The following is a 20386-nucleotide window of genomic DNA, read 5'->3' as shown; positions in this document are numbered from 1 at the left end:
TCCACCATGAATTCATAAAAATAGCAATAATAATAATAATAATAATAATAATATCATACAAATATAATATAATATATATAAGCATATGCGCCTGTCGCACAATCTCAGTGACATACGACCTATTATTATGGTAAAGATGTTGGATAAAAATACAATAAAAAATGTAAAGACGATAGCGGTCCATATGTCGTAGTGTAGAAAATATCGGATTCGCAAGCGCTCAGACACCGCGCGATTGCTCGCGCGTACAACTGCTGCAGATGATATCATCGCGTGGCAACGCATTTTATATAAAGTACACTGCAGGCCGTTATGTAGGATAAAATATTGATGTCTCCATTATATTATCGGTCGTGTGTCGAACCATTGTCCGGCGTCATGGTTTAAAGGCCTTATACTTTTATTTTTATTTATATATATATATATATATATTCTTATATATATGTGTATAATAAAGAAAACATATAATATATATATATATAACTATTTTTTTTACACAGATACCGTCTTCCTTTTTTTCACAGTATACGTGTTCTACGCGCTATAGCAGGAGGCGCATGACTGTGTCCTTTCTAGATCGTCCAGAGATATCCTTGTGTCCTCCTCCCCTTGACAGTTCAGGTAATAATAAACGCTCGTGGATCGCTATCGAAGACTAATCTGATCCTAAGGGTGTTTTTAGTCGCCAGAAAATGCACTCAAAACACACAATAATGTGCGTCAGCAACATTTTTCACAGTTCTCGAGAAACCATAGAACCCCTCAGTCCTCTCTAAAAGTTTTTTATTGAATTTAAGTACTAAATTGGAAAATCAGTATTCACTATCATTATTTGTGAATGTTTATGGCTGGAATGGGTGGTATTACAGGAATATCAGAAAAACTGTAGTATACTATTACCTAGTTTAAAAATGTATAGTATTGTATATTATACTCTTATGAAGAGCTATTCATAAAATACACTTCGAAACAGGCACCTGTATAGATTTTTCTGCGTAGTATTCCAATTTCATATATTTCAGAGGGAATCGTACGCAGACCATTTTATTTTACTAACAAAAATATGCACTTTAATGGATTAAAAATTAATAGTTAAAAGCCCGTTTGTGAAATATTATTTCAAAATAATCAATTACTGATATTGTGTTTTAATATGCATTTGTTTGTTCATCTGTTTATTTTTCATTTTTTATGAGCTATGGTAATGGATGTTTAGGTGTTCAATCAAATCGTATTTAATATATATTTAATGTTATCATTAATATATTATAGTATTGTAATTAATTTAATATATTTTTAATGTTTTATACGTCTTTTGACTGTTTTTTGTCGATTTAACCATTTTATAATTGAAATTAAAAAAGTTGTTATCGTTATAAGGATTTCGTCAAATGACATTTGGAACAGAAAATATCTTAATTAGTTTTATACACATGTCTAAGTTTTGAACACTAATAATATAATATGTATTATAATATATAATAGTATGTTTACGGACAATAAAGCCACGGTAGATACATAATATACTAATATAATAATAATATAGCGTATGAATTGAAACACCACATGAATACTAAATAATTTACAATATTATCATCTTATCGTAATAAACAATTATTATTATTAGTCAATATTAGCAATTATGAGATCTGGTTTTGTATTGTTCGTCGGAATCAAACGTTAAAGTACTAATATTACAAGTGCTGCACGTATTGCACAAAACGAAAAGTAATAATAATTTATTCATGTAATAATATAATATGTACCTATACGGGCCTACGTCTAACTACCTTTGTTTCTTATTTTTTGTTTTTGTATTATAACACACACACACACACACACACACACATACACATATATATTTTTTTTTTGCTGGGTATATACTTTTACAAACGTTTTCCAAATCACATTCGCTTTTTGCTTTTTTTTTACTACCCTTTTGAATACCTTTAATGCCGCAGGTCAAATCTTTTCCGTATAAACTCACACACCAAAGCGCATTGCCGGGATACACACTTATGATTTGATTTTTGATTTTTCCATCTTATACCGCGGTAAAACACTGTCAGCATTGGCCATTGTTGCCACTACCCTTCCTCTCCCCCTCCCAGAACCTACCACACCAAATCAGGCCGACCTGCCCTGACCGTTTCACTTGTCTTCACCCTTCTGCCGTACGGCTACAAAACGGGAGACGGTTTTTACGAGTGGCAACACGAGAAGTACCCGCGCGCACTCTCGCGCACCGCGCGGTCCTCATATTATTATTATTATTATTATTATTATTACTAACGTTCTCACAGCCGAAACCAGTGCCGCCGTCCGTAGTTGTCCCGGCGCGCATCCAGTCAGTTAGTTTAACGTCGCCCTGCCGCGCGCACTATCCGTAGAGTTCGTCGTGCCCACTCGCCGTCGCGGTTTTCACGTCCGAAATCATTTTCGTTTCGGGTTTTGTTTAGTTTTGTTTGTTTTTATTTTTATTTTTTTTTAATCTGTTTTTTTTTTTTCAAATAAAAATATTTTATTCCCGAACGATCGACATTTATGTTTCGTTCTTGTTAAAAATAATAATATATTGTAGCGTGCGTATCGTGCTATGTTCGCTGTGGCTATTGATCTAAACCACTGTGATTGATGAAAAGCATGATACTTGGATATCCACCGTATGGTAAGCGATCGACGCCCTATTGGTTGTTGTTTTTGTTTTCATAAATTCAGTGTCGTTTTTACTATTTTTTGTGATATGATATTTATGAATATTATTATAGTTTTGTCGTGTCAAAATGCCTATATTTTTCATGTGAGTAATATGGTTGAGCTTTGTAAGCTGAGAACTAGGGTCAATATTTATGTTACCTTTTTTTGGTATACATCAATAAGAAACTCGCAGGAATAAAATATCATGTTTTATAGATGTGCGAGATTTATATCAATTTTGAATGTACAATGTTATACATACATGCATTTCTATCAACGATTGCCCAACGGGACGTAAAATCGAGTTATAGATAAAATCGAACTCTAGGGATTTAAATCCCTAGCTTCATTAAATCAAAAAGGGGAGAAAAAGTCGTAAGTTAGAAAATCTAATTCATATAATATTTCAATTGAAATTAGAATTTGAATATTTTATACAATATTTTCAATCTCTATTCGAAAATATAATATAATAATATATTATAATAAGTTAAGTAAAAAAATTTAAAAATGTTTGACATTCCAGACCTATATCATATTTAACTATTTTAATTTGTGATATGATATAACAATATTTTTTTAACGAGGTTTTTATTTTGTTTGTTTAGACTTTGTAGTTTGTCACATCAGTCATTATTGACTCCCCCTAACCTTAGGAATCTTATGGAACCTATGGTTCTGCACAAACACACACATTTATAATAATAAAAAATAACAATAGTACATAATAAATTAATAATCGCATAGTAAGTTATTAGTTCAAGTTCCGTTATTGGACGTGAGAAATATTGTAGTTTAATATGTATATTGATACAAGCATAGGTAGCGTACAAAAAATGGAATCAAAGAATAAACATTGTATAAGTGTGTATGTGTTGACTATGTATGTGGAGTCGTGCGTTTCGAGGTAGACCTAAACGGGAAGAACCATTAATTGACCGCATTGTATGGTTGACTGTAAATCATCTAACAATAAAAACAAAATAAAAACCATTACGCTTAGGAGAGTGAAAAAAACAACACATCGTAATATTATTATTTTCTAAATCAGAAGTTAAGGTCTAAGTACGATAATACCTATACAAACTAAAGCCAATCGCCGATGATTACGATCGCCGCATGTCTTCGTAAGAGTAGGATTTTACCGGAGATTGACGGCTCCGATCAAAGGATTTGTTATTTATTTTGGTTTATTTTTTTATGATCGATACACCCTGTATGTAAAAAATAAAGCTATGTGTACAATAAGAAGAATGTGGTTTTCGGCAGGGTGCAGGAGGGAGAGTATTTAATAATATTTTCGATCTGACAATAGGTGCCCCGGAGCTTCGGATGATACTGATATTTTTGTATTCTTTTGTTTTACAGGTAAGTGTTCAGATTAACAAGCGCATTGTTTGTGCTATAATGTAATATACAAACACGTCGTAATACAATGGTGACCGATAAGATGAGACGACCGGCGACACTGGTCGACGACCGAGTGTCAGGCCGTCAAACATTGTTACGTCCGTCACCGCTGTAAAATACGACGACGATGGTCACAGCTGATGGGATGACTCCCGGGTGAAAACTAATAGAAGACAATGGACCGAGTGCATAGTAATAAATAATTATTATTATTGTCAGTATCATTTCTAGCTTACAGGGACGTGAGGGTACCGTGGGAAATTTGTGAACGGACAATTGTCAGCTGTCAATTAAAAAAAAAAAAAAAAATTCTAGCAAAGCACAGTAGTAATATTAATATCGAGTCGTAAGAATAGTAGTATAGAATTAGTAGAAATAGTAGTAGTTGGATTTAAATTTTCGTGCAAGGTCGAATTCTATATTCAAAGATATTTATAAAGCGCCGATGGCCAATCCGGTTTTGAACTTTGTGCTACACAACCATATGGTTTGCATTAAGACATCGTGAGATTTCGCCTAATGTGTGTTTCTCGCTAAATTGTACAGTTTATCGTAGGTGAGAGTAAATATATATATATATAGGTATAAACAATTTTAGTGTTAAAATATTCGGATTTATTTTTGTGTAGTTTTATTTCCGCCCAAACTAGTTCATTGAAGATAAATAATATAGATACATAATATAGAGTTACATACTTTATTCAAGTTATCGTTTTTGGCCATGCTTATTATATTTTATACATTCTTTTTTAAAATTAATATTATAATAGTATAATTTTAAATAACAATATTATAGCTATTAATGTAAAATTGACAAAGAACATAATGCCTGTCGACAGTTATTCTAAAAAATAAAATATATACATATATATATATATACTAATTAAATCATTTTTTGAAAACTTATTTTAATACGGCTGCTAGCTAACGGGTAGCATAAGTCTTCTTTATGCTCATTGTATTGGCAACAAAACTACAATTTTCATTTATAACAATTCAAGCGAAAAAATTACAATGATTTTCAATTATTTTGGGCATTACTAAGAATAGATATAGTAAAATGACAATCGTTTAAAAAGTGTTAACGGTTGATCGAATATCATTAGATTTTAAATCCGATTAGAAATAGCTATGGCCAATATGTGTTGAATGAGGGTTGTAATCCTACTCAATCTATTCTTACACAACGGAGACTGAGCGTAAACCCAAAATATTTCTTAAAAAAATCCAGGTAGATAGACGTTTGATCTTTTTTCTGCAAGAACCTTAATAAATTGTATATATCCGTAAAATGACCGTCCCAACGGTACATTGTGCACACGTCAAATCCGATGAATCGTAAAAGTATCTACATAATATTACTATTCCAACATGTTGTGTGTCATTTTTATCATTTTGTATGTTATGATTGAAATATGTGCAAAATTAATTATGGAGGTAACGTGGTCTCGTGGGATATACTAAATATCAAAACCAAGCATATAATTTAATTAGCCAAATTTTGTACTTTATCAATAATGTTCGCATTATTCATAACGCAATTATAGTTTATTCGGAATACAGTATGCTATATAAATATAATACTCGGGTAGGTAATAAACATTTCTGCCAAGCATTTCTCTCTCTCTCTCTCTCAAAAAAAAACTCAAAATACAAAAATACAAAAATATAATACACAATATTGTACAATTTTCATACACCATCCTAAGCCGTTAAAATATATTATTTTGTTTTGACTCGATAATGATATTATTGGTCGGAGGACGACCCGTATACCGTAGATATACACGCTAAAATAACCTTCTCCAATAATAGTGTGTAATATTTTTCGTTTTCATTTCTCTCGTTCGTGCGATACAATACGAATACCACCTCGGATATTTTTACGATGCCGACATTAAAAACAATACATAATATTTTCGCTACGTACGTGCCCGTTCGGTTCCATCACGATTTATGGTCGTTTACTATAAAATAATATGATAGTGTCGTATTCCGTTAAACACCCGGTCGCCTGCCAATCGTTTCAGTTCAATTGTCTCGGAATGCTGCTCATCCGCATACGCTGCTCGAGGGCAAACTGCATATCGTATAGGTTGATTTTTTCCGTATCTCCCCCTTTCCGCAACCCCCGCTTCGTCATCCACCCTCAAAAAAGGGTTTTCATCTGCATACGGACTTTTTTCATTTCGTTTTGTTTTGGCAAATTATACCTTCGGGGAGGTACGTATATAATATATATATATGGTGTTTTTATTTTTATCTGTCCACGGTAATTACACGCTGTCTGCTTGAAACCAGACATCCAGATACGGTTGGCCGCGGAAACAAAGCTAATTCGTTAGGAATCCCTTCAGCGGCGCGTTGTGTATTAAAATCATTATTATTATTATTTATAGCACTAAATGCACGGGGGTAAACATTACCGGGATTAGTGAGTACGTGCGTGGTTAAAGGGGATATGGTTACACTACTCCAGCAGAAAGAAAAAAAACCTACTTGTATTTAATGGCACTTAATGTCGTGCAGCTGTATTTCCGATTAAACGAGAGAAATATATTCTTATATACCACGACGCACGTGAACGCGTATCTGTTTTGTATAGTTGATTGATTGATATTCGAAACGGTGACTACCGATGTCCAACACATGGCTGTTATGTGTGTGTGTTTTTTTCGTCTTACCGGTGGTAAAAACAATAACGTCTGTTATACCACGCTGTTATTGTATATTATTTTAAACCATCAAAGCCACCGATTTGTATCGAGACGATTGAGATCCAAGGTCGTTCGACAATGAGTAATAAATTTCTCTGCGGCCAAAAACATGATATTTTAATTATTTTATTCATACGTGGTTTTATTTATTTTAAACAAAATGTAAGGAACAAAACATAACAATATTATTATGGAAAGGTCGCGACATACTGATAATCAACAACGAAAGTATTATTTACAACAGACCTTAGCCGGTAAACATTTAAATATTACGTGAGTTGTTTTAACATACATGCTACAAAAGTATTTTCTACACTTGGTTTTACTAACTTTTCGTCGACAGCAAGTGTAATATATTATACCAACATGGTTAGCTTATTGTATACTTAGGTCGTTTGGTTAATATTAATGTGTACAAGTTTTAAAAATTAATTTTGTTCCATAACTATTTAATCGTGTAAAATGACATAATAATATTAATAACTCATATCAGATATATATTTATATAAATACTTGTAAGTAATCTTTTAAATTTATTTTATTTAAGCCATGTGATAATTTATTGTCTATTTTTTTGAATTAAATAATAATACTGAACGATCATATAGGTATGTACTATTATATACAAGTAAATATTTTTTACACTCTGTGAAGTAAAGTTACTGAGGTTGAAAAACTCGTTAGTCGTTACCAAAACGTTTGTACGTATTCATTAGCAACGGAGGTTGTAAATGACTCATTCACGTCACCTCTTCCACCGAACCCCTCATGATCATCAAGAGTGCATGTAACCATCAACAAAATAATACGTTCTACGATTCCAAATAAATTCGCAGTTTATATTTTAACAACATAATAATGGATAATGTTACAGTCGCAGAACGCATTCAATATTATTATGGAATGAATAAATTAAAATAAATGTATCAAATTAAACCTAAATATTCTAATACCTAACTTAGTTTGTAAACATATACTTTGGTAATTTTAATTATAATCCACTCAAGTTAGGTTTTTAAATATTTTTTTCATTTAATTATATTGTAATTAAAGCACAGCAAGTAACGACCGATAGAATTTTTCAAGTTGCAGTTTTCGAGTTTATAAATTATATAAATCAGGTTTTACACGATACGACCATATGGTCTCTTGGCTCGTACGGATTCTTCCATCTATTAAATTCTTTATTGTCATCGTGTCTCGGACATCGATACATGTGCTAGCTTCGCATAGCGTAGGTAAATGTTTTTTTTTGTTATAGAAAAAAAAATATATCTTTCATACCACCCTTTTTTTCTTCTGTAAGGTTAAACAAACAATGTAGATTTGAAAAAAAAATGTTTTACATTGTTACCTAAGGTATTATTAATTTTTCACCGTGTTGTTTTTTTCGCTGCCCGCGTATACGTTATTGTTGTTCCAATTTCGTAATTCGAGAATTATCTCAACGGGACGCCTGGGCCAATTCCCCTTTCGAATCTGCATTGTGCCCATTGTTCCACATTCAGCAACATCAACAAAACAATATAACCGGCTCCATCTGGAAGCCTTTGCGCTGGCTAATAATAAATTATTAAGGGACCGTGTATTATGCAAGAGTGTTTGAGGAATTCGATTTAGATACGGTTTCTCGGTGGTGGTTTTGAAAGGCACGCGTGATTACGATTCATAATAATTTTCAGTTTACTTTAGTAACCGTGAGCGGAATAGAAGCCACTTCAGACGCGATTCGGACGGTCGTCAAAGAGGCGTGACCCATTGTAGAACCCACCATATTATAGTGTATACGCACACACGCGAGACATTAGTTATATTTCTTTACATCGCGTCCGAATATAACAGCGAAGTTATCGATTATTCGCGACCAGCGAGACGAATCGTGATGAGACACCTGGAAAATTAGCTATAAAAGCCGACGAGGGTGTGTGAATGAATACCGAAGACCTCTGGGACGGTGGCCGCGGAACAAGCGCGAGTGGAGTCAGTTTCGTACGTATATTTTATTATTTTTCGTGGAGATGGGCTGCTCAGGTACATAATATTAGTGGGTATTATACTATAATGGGCGTCGTGTATGTATACCGACAGGGTAATTAATTTTATTTTAAACTCTTGGCCATTGTTCGGGTGCACTTGACTCGCAGGTCGAGTTTTGAGAACCCTCGTTGGTACGTATGGTGGTTGGTGTTATGGGAGGATAACGCGGTGGCAACAGCTGTTCAAGATGTCGAGTGATCTTGCGGGGACAATGTGCGATTGTCGATGCGATTAAACGTCGCCTCTTTAGAGGTTCTTATTCGTCTCGTCTCATTTTTATTTATTATTATTATTTTTTTTGTTGATTTAGCTGCACACATATTTAACCGTTCGTGTGGAATATAATAATAATAATATCCTCCTGTCCCTTTCGTTTTTATCTTCGTGTTATTTTAACGCCTCCGCCGCCAACCAATGCAGCCGTGTCATACCGCTCACATATCCACTGTACCATGTATATATATATATATATATATATATATATAAGCGTGGTGCGAATTGCTATCGATCCGTTGGTGGGTATATTATTATAGTGTATATATATATACGCCTAATATCCGTTCCGGTTTGACGGACCACAGCTGACAACGGATACTGGCAGCATCCGGTCGACGCGTGATAACAGTGCCGGAGTTTACACGCCTACGCGTTATTACGATATTATATTATTATTATTATTATGTACTGCGCCATTCCATAAAAGCAATATCTATTTCAAAACTAAGGGTACGGCACCTGGCATTGTCCCCCATTTCTCTTTACACGTTTAATCCCAGTTTAAAGAAAAATCAAACGTGGTGCAGGCATTATATACGTCTTGTAATACGCTAATAATATGTTGTACGCGCCATATAATATAACATCAGCTGCCTCGCGGGTATGTATATATATACATCTCGTACAAATGTATCGGATTTCAGAGGGATGCCGATGTCTGAGGTATTTTTTTTCGTACTCATATATAATAATATAATTGTACAAAGTGCATATTACGTACGAATATAAATATAAAAAAATCTTTTTAAACAAATTGTTACGAAGACGACGTATTTCTTTAAAAGGTCCATATTATTATGTACGATTGGCGCGTTTAGAAGGAACGTCCCACATTGTACCGGAGACGAAAAAGGGTATATAATTTATATTTTACATGCGTTGTATAGTATATTGATATTCACTATCGATTGAAGATAAAAACTTGGCAGTCGAAAACGGTCCTAACTTGCGATGTATCGACGCGGAAATACGCGACTGTATTGAAAATGCGTTTCTAGTATACCTAACCTAATACATGCTGCAAAAATAATATAAGCTACCCGGGAAAACACTTTTTATAACAAAATGCACAATACAGGGAAGGATCCTATTCTGTTATTTTCCCCTTTCCGAGCTGCCGTGAAAAATGTCCTAAGCAAAACTAATGGATGCACGTTTTCGATAAATTGTCCCATTGAGCGCTTACAACAGATGTTTATCCGGTCGGCGGGCGGCGGTGGACTTTCGCAACACCCTGCGATGTATCTTTACATTTTTACTGAAGAAAATCCGTCATATTCTATTCGAAAAGACTTATTTTTATTTTCACTTGCAGCAAAGGTTCGAAACAGTCGAAGTAATAATAATGCCTACCCTAACCCATCAGGCCGTCATTAATAATAATCTGAACACAATACTTCTAGCATCGCAATAAAAAATTATGTAGTGCATGTATTTATTTTACTTTTAATATAGAAATGTATTTAAAATACACATATTAAAGTAAAGGTATTTAATGTATAATATGCAATTTAGATTAAAGAGTTTTAATTCAACGTTGATAATACGCTAAATAAGTTTTGAAGTTTTGAACGAAAACCACAGAACATTAAGGTTCAACGGGTTACTATTTTAACCGTAAATGATACCAGAATATTAAATGTCTTGATAAACAACGCAAAAACAATTCATAAACAGGGTAGAAACACCGTATTTTCCTGTCAAGGTGTCAAAGATTGAAAAAAAAAAACGATATTCCACTCTGTATATAAAAATATAATACATAGGTACTGTAGATACAAGAATACACAATGTTCTCCGGTGTTGGTGTTATAAAGTTGTTGTTAATATTATATTTTTTTTTAATGTGAAAATGGTAAACGGTTAATTGTACCGTGTTCAATATCTTACCTTAATGTATTTTTTTTTTTACCTGCTCTTTGACAAATGAAAACCCATTACTTTTATAAGAGTGAGACAAAAATATAATTTATAATAAAATACGTTCTTGCACTAGACGAGAGAAAACAAACGAACAAAAGGAGTTTTTTTTTAAATAACATGCTAGGTATATAATATAATAATGTAGTTATGTAATATTGTTTCTCGGTAACCATATGTCGCCGCATGTACAGGTACCTGTGGTCCGCCAGGATCGTTAACTCGTTCCACACCCTTTCCGACATGGCAAGATTAAAACCCTCGTGTATGTGTATGTAACAGATTGGAAATTCATCTTTGAAAACCCTTTTTCAAACTTTTTCTTACTCGCACCCATATGCCTTATCATTATTACGCCGGGCAACAGATGACGGTGAGACTTACCTGGCACTCGATACCGGACTGTTAATCGATGTCCCCCTTTGGCACACCTGTTTGGTCAGACGTTAAAAATATCCTGAGATACTTTAATACTATAATACACATTAAAAAATAACACAATTAAGTTTTCAATGTTTTCTTCGTTCAACATTGAGAAACATTCATAAAAGTGTTGTATCTATAAGTGAGAATATCCAGTGTATTATTATGTATATATAAAAAAAAAATTGAATTAATAATGATAAATGAATAATTTATTAAAAAATTTAACGTTTAAAACATATTATATAATAAATTATTATGTTTGTATTTGATTTATATAACCATTTTTACAGTCGAAACTTAACATTTTTATAGCTGATATTGTGAAATGAAACCAAAATAACTTTATCAACTGTAATAAAATAGTTAATGGCGCTTGTCTTATTTTATTTCGATAGCAAAATTATGTTATGAAATGTCAACTGCTGATAAGGCATAAAGGCCACCAGGAAATAATTTTAATTTGATAATTAAATATTATAAACCAATAATTTTCTTGATTAAATTTTATTTTAAATAATATTCAGAATTTTATATCTATAACTTCAAATTGCCGGATGTTGTGCAATTTAAATATCACACATTTGTAACTTGTATTTAAACTTTTAAGAGCCCAAGATAACATTAAAAAAAAATGGATATCCTGGTTGTTTTGGCAAGTATCACGACTAATTGGACGTTGTATTTACTGCTTGGCTAAATAGTGTGCGCAATTAATTATCTCAATTATAACAGACAAATGCGACGTTTCTGTGCCGGGAACAATTAGGAGTTTTCGGGGATGAAGGTGGCAGGTAAGAAACTGAACAAGGCTGAAAGTTCGTTTAATCATTACTAAAACGCCCGTGAGAAAGTTTGCGAGCTTCCTCCTACCTTTTATACTATGTATTTCGTTACCGTGTGAACTTTTTGATAAATAGCTTTACGTCCGAACGATATTCGAATCGTTTAAGTCTTTTTAAACCGACTTACTTTCTACCCTGCCTATACAAGTATACACCAACTCCGGAGATGATAGTCCGATATTATAATAAAATTGTAATTAAAGTTTCACGCCGGTGGTGGATATATAGTCGTATTGGAGGTGTGTGACGTGTGCGTTTTCTCTCACAATTAGTTGGGCGCACCGGTGGCACGCTTCAGTGTGTGTGTGTATGTGGCCGGGTGAGGACACTGCAAAAGTTCTGCCGCTGTTATATACCTTTCGTGCACCACACCGGCGAGGAGAGTTCGCAGAGTTGACAGAAAACCACCGTCTCCTTTGAGTTTATCCGGACCCGGGGATTTTCCGACCAATTAAAGTTGCAACCTAATTACTACTATACCCTTTAAGGCGGATGCACGTGTGTGTGTGTGTGTGTGCACAAGTTTATACGTACATATATTATGTATACATATAAATGTATATGTATATATTATACAGCCAAGTCGTAAGCGGAGAAAGTGCGTAAAGACGGGCGGGGTAGTATATGTACGATGTTGTTGGCGGGGTCTTTTGAAAATGATTTATCAGCACAGACACCGAGGATATTATGAATCCGACCGGAAACGCGCTTAGACCGGCGAAACATCCGGTCCGATGAATTAAGTATAAGAGCGCTCTGCTACTATGGTCTGCGTATTATAATTCACTACGCGGGGTGATATCAAACCGAGTTCTAATGAATATTGGATTGTATTTATTTTCAATCGCGTCGCTTCGCGGTAGGTTTAGTGAGTTTCCGTGTTGGCACGCACCGATCGCAATCGGTGTTAAACATATTATTTTACTTTACGGTTAATTAAATTCTCAAACGACTAAGTTTTATCATTATCACTTATCATTATAATCGTCATCATCATCATCTCATTAATTCTTTAACGAAATTGCAGGGTAAAGGTAATGCTATTATTGCTACCTATTGTATAATGCCGTTGCCGTGTGTTGGGGCTTAAGTGCTAAAGTGTATATTAGTAGTATAGTTAATTAATATATGAGCTTTAAAGCGTATGGTGTTGACTTTTTTGTTGCACAATATGTTAACAACCATGTTGTAAGCATTGTGATTTTGTAATGTTTATACTATCGGACACCAGTGTATTTGCCTGTACTTGTCGTCAATTGTTGATAAACGAAATCAAAAATATTTTGCATATTCTACACAATCATCTAATTAGATCTATAGTCCTCTGGTTCACCCCCGGGGATGTGAATGGTCTCGGCGGACACACAGAGTTAGTGTAAGATTTATGGCATCTCGCGGTATCTGCTCGGGCGATAAGCCGGCCATGCGCGACAGGCACGTTGAGTGCCGGCGGTTTGGGGAGGAGCGCCGGGGAAAACCATTGTCGTTGGGCATACACAAAAATGTAATTTGGAAAAGCCGTTAATGTCAAACGCCCGAGCAACGGCACATAAATATCACTTCTTACGGCAAGTTGTGTACAGGGGAATGGCACTCTGCGGCATGTTGAGCGCGGTCATTTTTCGGCGAGCTTGAAATAAAGATGATGCCAAAATATGAATTACGAGTTTTCATTAAACGCCATTTGGATGGTGGTCATAAAAATGGCCAATTGAGTGTGCTCCAACAACGATCCGGAGGCGTTATAAATGCCTGAACACAAGGCCATTTATGAAATATTATTCAAGTTTGTTCATTGACACGTTCGATGTGCTTGTTTTTGTACAATATGTTATTATTTTTTTTTAAATTAAATACTTTTAATTTAAACATTACCAACAGCTATAACCATATTTCATTACCAAAATAATCGAGTATACACATGTAACACCGGTAAGCAATGTAATTTTTATTCTTATATTATTCCAGTATTCCCACGGGTATTGAATATGATACGATTTAGGTAATAATAAATAATATTATATCGTATATTTGTTTTAATAATAAACTTAAGTTAAAATTGAAAACAAATAGAAAATCAATAGTTACGTTTGAATTAAATTATTACAATGTATCATAATATATAATATATATATATATATATTTTTTTTTTTTTTGGATTGATTATGTTACAATTATCAGTTTCATTAAAATATATAATTAAATAATGACTTAAACATTATTTTATTCATTCAGATAACAATATTGTATATTATTATAATAGCTATCTAACATAATATACATAGTTGTACATAGTTACCGTATATTAGTCCATAATTCATAGATTTATAAACATTGATTAATGGGCTTACCTGATTAACATATCTTGCATAAAAAATATTTCTGTTACTTAGTTTAACAATACAAATATGTATTTAATTCTATGAAATTAAACAACATCCAGACATGCATCTGTATCATAATCATATTTATTATTTTACTATTTTAGTGTTGATAAAATGTAAAATGTGTGCATGTAGCATAATAAGTTGCTAGATTGTTAGCAATTATTAATTGTATATACAAATACTATTATGCCTACCATATTATATGTATACTGTATTAAGATCTAGTTACATGTTATGTGGTAAAGTTTTAAGTAGTTCAGAATTTTTTGATATGCAGATATATGCGTCCTTTAATTTTGTTCTATTTGTTATATGGAACTATCTCAATTGTATTACATCCCCTTTTGTTGACCAAGCCAATAAACATACGGAGCATTCCGATTTGTGTCAATTTGTCCAGAACCTTGAACCCTCATGGGACACATTCGCCCATAAATCTAGAAGAATCTGACTTCTCTGTGTGTCTAAGATTGTATTTTAACAAATTGATTTCAATGGGACCCAAAAGTTTTCAAAAATATGGTTAAAAAAATATATAAAGTATGTTTGTATATTAATACTGACTTTAGAACATTGAAAAGACAGATAGGTAATGAATAAAAAATATTCTGCATAATTATATTGTTCGTACGGAGTATTAAATTTAACATATTATAGTGCACGAATAAGTTTGTAAGGTCGGATTTACCACCCGTTTTAACATCCATGGTAGTCATGTTTCATAAATGTCACAGTAACAAACTTTTTCCCCGTCCTGGGAACAAAACTTCCAGAGAACACGTTGTTCGTTGCGTGCAATACTACTATAATATAGCCGATATACACTATATATAGTATATAAGCTATCGAGAAGCTGCGAAATCCGTTTAGCGAACGTTAAGCTGACAAGCCGACGTAGGGCGTATTCGGTTACTAATGAAATTCTAGCAAAATAAAATAAATACAAAAAAAAAAGAGAAAAAAATAAAAAGTCCATCCCAAGGGCTCCGCCGACTATGTATATATAAATATATATATATATATATATATATATATGCATGGAATCGAATGTCCCTCAGACCTAATTGTGTGCTGAGCAAGCGGTAGAAGAGACGAGTGGCGGGAGGGGCTTAACGAACCGCCCGGACCACGATGGTCTGTAACATTACAATCCAGAGGGAGACCGTGTCGTAATTAAAGGCTTCGATGGCCAGGTCGAAGTGGTGGGAAGGGGTGAATGGCGAATTCAATGCGACTTTGTTCGCCCTGTAATTGTAGTTAGCTGAAGTTCCAGGGAACAACCCCGCTACAGCATCACCCTCTTCACGTTAACGTGTACATCGGATACAACCGCACCGCGCCCGTCCACCATGACCATAATATTTCACCAAACCTATGTACGCAGGTTGTACAAATACACGCGAATGGCAATAATTGGGTCCATTCATCACCAAATGATTTCACACCACTTTCCGTCCGCCCGAAAAACTGGAATTGGACGGACGTTTCCGACCTAATCTGCATCGATTTGCCCACACTCGGCATTCCGCCAGGATCATTAAACCACTTTACGCACTTGTGTGATCGGAGTGCACGAGAGTATTGTATATAATAATTATTATAGGCTTCGGCGGTACCTGCTGCGAGTTATTTCACTCACATTAAACTGAGAGAAATTCCAGTTCCACCCCGCCTACGTGACTCTGACGTGTTGCGGTCGTAGTGCTTAAAAATCATTTGCCCAATCACCATTAACGAGCTTTTAGTTTTTAATTTTTAGTTTTTTTCAGTATAGTAGACAGTTTCGTTTAGAAAACATATTTTTGGTAAACAATCGTAACTTTAAGTTGAACAAATTATAAGTACACATAACCAGTTTAGTTATGTGTACCCTCCCTGATCACTATCTTGTTTGAATTTTATTTTATAACTTGACTATTTGTGTGGATTTAAATCTCTATTTTAATTCCCTATGATCTCAAATGGAATATTTTAAATTACCCGCGTATAATATAAAATAATAATATACAATATATTATATAATATCAAACAGATAAACAAAAATTAACATTTTATATCTTAATGAGGTGTTTTGATCATTCTTTTTAATTACGTTTTTATCTTACTAGGTTAATCATATTATTTATCTATTACTCTTCATTTTATACAATTATTATAAATGTATTTACTTTAAGACTTATCTATCTAACTCCATTTAATAATCTTTTTATTCCAGTGTGCAATCTACTTTTATCACGTGTAACTTGGACGGGTAAAACGATTTTCCGTATAAATTGTTAGGTTCGCTACCTAATGAACGTGTATTATAGAATATGTGATGTGGAATACAAGTAAACACTTCCACTTTATTCCCGATTATTTTCTTCTTGGAAAATACAAGAAATATTTTTTTTTCCAGCAGGTTGAATATACACTATAGTTATAATATTATGAAGCCAGCAACGAATGCAAATTGTTAACTACAGTTCAAAGATTATTATCAACACTATGTACCGGTGGCGTATTATTATAATAACATTCTGCTAATAACGTTTCTTGATCATTTTTCCTCGAACAGGGAAAAGCGTCTCATCTCCACACAAGACCACAAGATTACCACTAACATTGTGCATATATTATTATGAAAAATTCGTTGGTGTTTCTCATGTAAACGATTATTATGAGAGTAGAGTACGGTAAGAGTGAGTAGAAGTTTAATGGCGTTAGATATGCTAGGAGCGCACCACGGTTAATATTATGTAGCTTAATAAAAGGTCTCTCTGTCTGTCTTTGTCTGTCTGTCTGTCTGTCTCACTCTCTCTCCCTCTGTCTTTCTCATTCTCTATCATCATCCATGTCGCTCACATACACTCGTTTTCTATCCCTTAATAGCCGCCATAATATTATCTGAGTTTGACATAAATGCTATTCAGCCTGGCTGTCGTCCAAAAGTCCTCGTGGGTCTCTGGTTGCCGAGAAAGAGGAAAACGAAATTAATCGAGGGGTGAGGTTGTGTGTTTATATCGAGCTATATATAATATTATATCGCAGGGATTGCCAAAAAACAAAACCGAAACCAAAAGCTATCCTCTAAATGTTGATTTTACTTGATTCACGTATTCTGAAAATACTGTCAGGTACTAACATGCTTGTTCTTTAAATATAATATACCTATTATGAAATTAAAAAAAAAAAAATGTTTTTTCAACTATCAGAGTATACTCGAAGTATATTTTTATGATATAATTTAGGTAACAAAAAATACAATACAAACAGAACTACTGATAACTATATTTTAATATTGGTTCCCTACTCCATCACAGTTCAAATCAGTCAGTTAAAATTTATAATAAAATAATAAATTTCAACAGTTTTTATATATTCGCATGGTGATCATAATTTATTTTTATATTATTTATATCAACTTTAATTTTAATACGATCAAAATAAGGACTCTTTCGCAAGAATTCAGTATGCGTTGAATAATGAATATATTACATATTATATATATGTGTTCGTAATATTCGGTAATGTTGGCCGTATATTTGACACGCTTGTGGCCTAACCATCGCCGGCGAGGTTTTTAATTACTACAAATGCTCAGTGCCCCTTGGTGCTCGTTTAACCGACACGAAATAACCGTTTTCGTTAATTGCATGCTTGCTGCCGGAGTACAGCAGTACATAATATAATATAATATACTGTCCCTAGGTTAGCTGCCCTCCCCCCTCACCCAAAAGAAGAGCCAACGCTTGTCTTGATTACGTGTTAAACAAGTTCTGAACGAAAAATGTATTTATAGTGTTGGCGTGTTAATATTAACGATTGTTTACCAAAGATCGCTATGATAATGATAATATTATGTAGGTAAACGCAGACTATAGGGTGAAGTAGTATAAAAGGACTCTTAAAAACAATTTCAAACACGACAACCGAGAACCTGGTACGATCGGATAGCGTGTAATTCGACCCGGATTGAGTATTATCGAACTAACGAGGTGTTTATTTGTTTCAATTTGCTGCTTTTATCCACGGTGACGGAGCACCGCATTTCGAACGAATCAAAAATTAGGTTAATAAAAGCTTTTTAAATATTGAGTTGATAATATAATTCCTGCATAATGCATGACCTTAAATTAGATGAATAATTGAAAGGATGTGTAATATGTGTAATTTTTATTAGTATACAATATTCTTGCTAGCTCAAAGTCTTACATCACAGGGGTGAAATTATCCACGTGCACGACTTTATAACTAATTTCCAGTATTGCAATGGAATGGAAAAGGCACAAACTAAACGTTAAAAAAAAAGTCATCCAATGGTCGTAGTCCGTAGAGGATAACGTAATTTTTAAATTAAAATTAATACAATTATCGTAGAACTGTTTCGGTGTGACATGGAATTCGATTAAAAAGTACGCTTCTAATCCGATTTCCACTATGGCGCGTGGTGCGACCTTTCGCGGTCCGTCCTGCTGGCTGCTGCAGAGGTTTTGCGGGAAACGAGTGAAACATTTTCAGAGGTGAAATGATTAATATCCCTTGTCCAGCGGCGACTATTATTACACATAATTCGGTACGTCGTACAGCTGTGGTGGTGATGGCAGTGACATAATTAACAGGTCCGGCACGGGATGGCCGTCAGACAGACTCTCTCTCTCTCTCTCACTGTATAATAATATAATGTACAGAGTATATATATATATATATATGTATATTGTACACACACACAAACGTATCCCGACAAATGTATAACTCTCCGCCCGCTCCGACCGTTTGACTTTACCCTTAAGGCAGGGTGGTGGTGGTCGAGGTGATTTTAACTGACTGTGTGTGTATATATGTTTGTGTGTGTGTTATAGTGATGAGAGGGTGGCGGCAGCCGTTTAATCCGGCATTAATCCTGCGTGGTGAGACGGCCCTGTGGTCTAGAAAATCATCAGACGCCAGGGTCCGGAATGTCGCCGAATTAATCTTGTGGCAGTGTGAATTGGTCTGGGATAGCGGCGAGACCACCCGCCCGAGACGTGCAGTTTTAGGTTTTCGGACTTTGATATAACGCCGTGTTTAATTTATTGTATCTAATAATATTATTATGGATGGCGGAAATTTCAAACAAGTGTATAAAATAAAATTTATGAGTGACATTGACATCGACTTAATTATAATATTGTGGTATAAAACTTGTTGATGAAATTAATATAAAATAAAACAAAAATTAAATTAAAATGTATTAATCCGTGTAAATATTATGAAATGTAATGATGTTTATTATTATGTGTACGAGTATTACCATCCTATTGTTATATTGTTAAAAATTAGCGTACACTGCAATACGTTTCGGATTCCAAATAAAATACTGTTAACAACCAAGATGTCCATTCAATTTACAACTATTAACTTTTCAAAAAGTTTATATTTTGTCTACATTTTATTTAAATTCCCTAACACTCTCATCATTAAGGCCACATTTATTAGTAATAATAAGTTATTCGGTTAACGTATGAAAAAACAAAAATTTCGCCATATTATATCAAACCAAATCCAAACTTTAGTGCCTTTCAATAGAAAAAAAATAATAACTGAGGTCATGTTAAATTTACAAATGAATACAGAAATGTGTAAGACGTTTTTATTGGAAAACCATCGAAACGGCGTGCTAAAAATCATATTATTTATGTCCATGATATTATGA

At 33.8% G+C, this 20386-nt stretch overlaps 1 protein-coding gene across 5 annotated transcripts in view; it reads left to right on the top strand.

The window, feature by feature from the left end:
* The first annotated feature begins 2359 nt into the window (after positions 1 to 2359).
* Positions 2360 to 20386, top strand: part of Ten-m (teneurin transmembrane protein Ten-m) — a 67639-nt gene continuing 49612 nt past the window's right edge. For 2 of the 5 annotated variants that reach the window (XM_015510555.2, XM_015510553.2), the window contains exon 1: positions 2362 to 2668. In XM_015510555.2, coding sequence (XP_015366041.1) covers positions 2635 to 2668 — 34 coding nt within the window. In that variant the 5' untranslated portion in view covers positions 2362 to 2634. Of the gene's footprint in view, positions 2669 to 4268; positions 4300 to 20386 lie in introns of those variants that run through there. The other 3 variants (XM_089227949.1, XM_015510556.2, XM_089227950.1) reach the window with 3 other exon arrangements.

The sequence above is a fragment of the Diuraphis noxia genome, unplaced genomic scaffold (assembly GCF_037042655.1).
Source record: "Diuraphis noxia isolate RWA-SAM2 unplaced genomic scaffold, SU_Dnox_SAM2 contig0004, whole genome shotgun sequence".
NCBI lineage: Eukaryota > Metazoa > Arthropoda > Insecta > Hemiptera > Aphididae > Diuraphis > Diuraphis noxia.
This window is presented reverse-complemented; position numbering and strand designations above follow the sequence as displayed.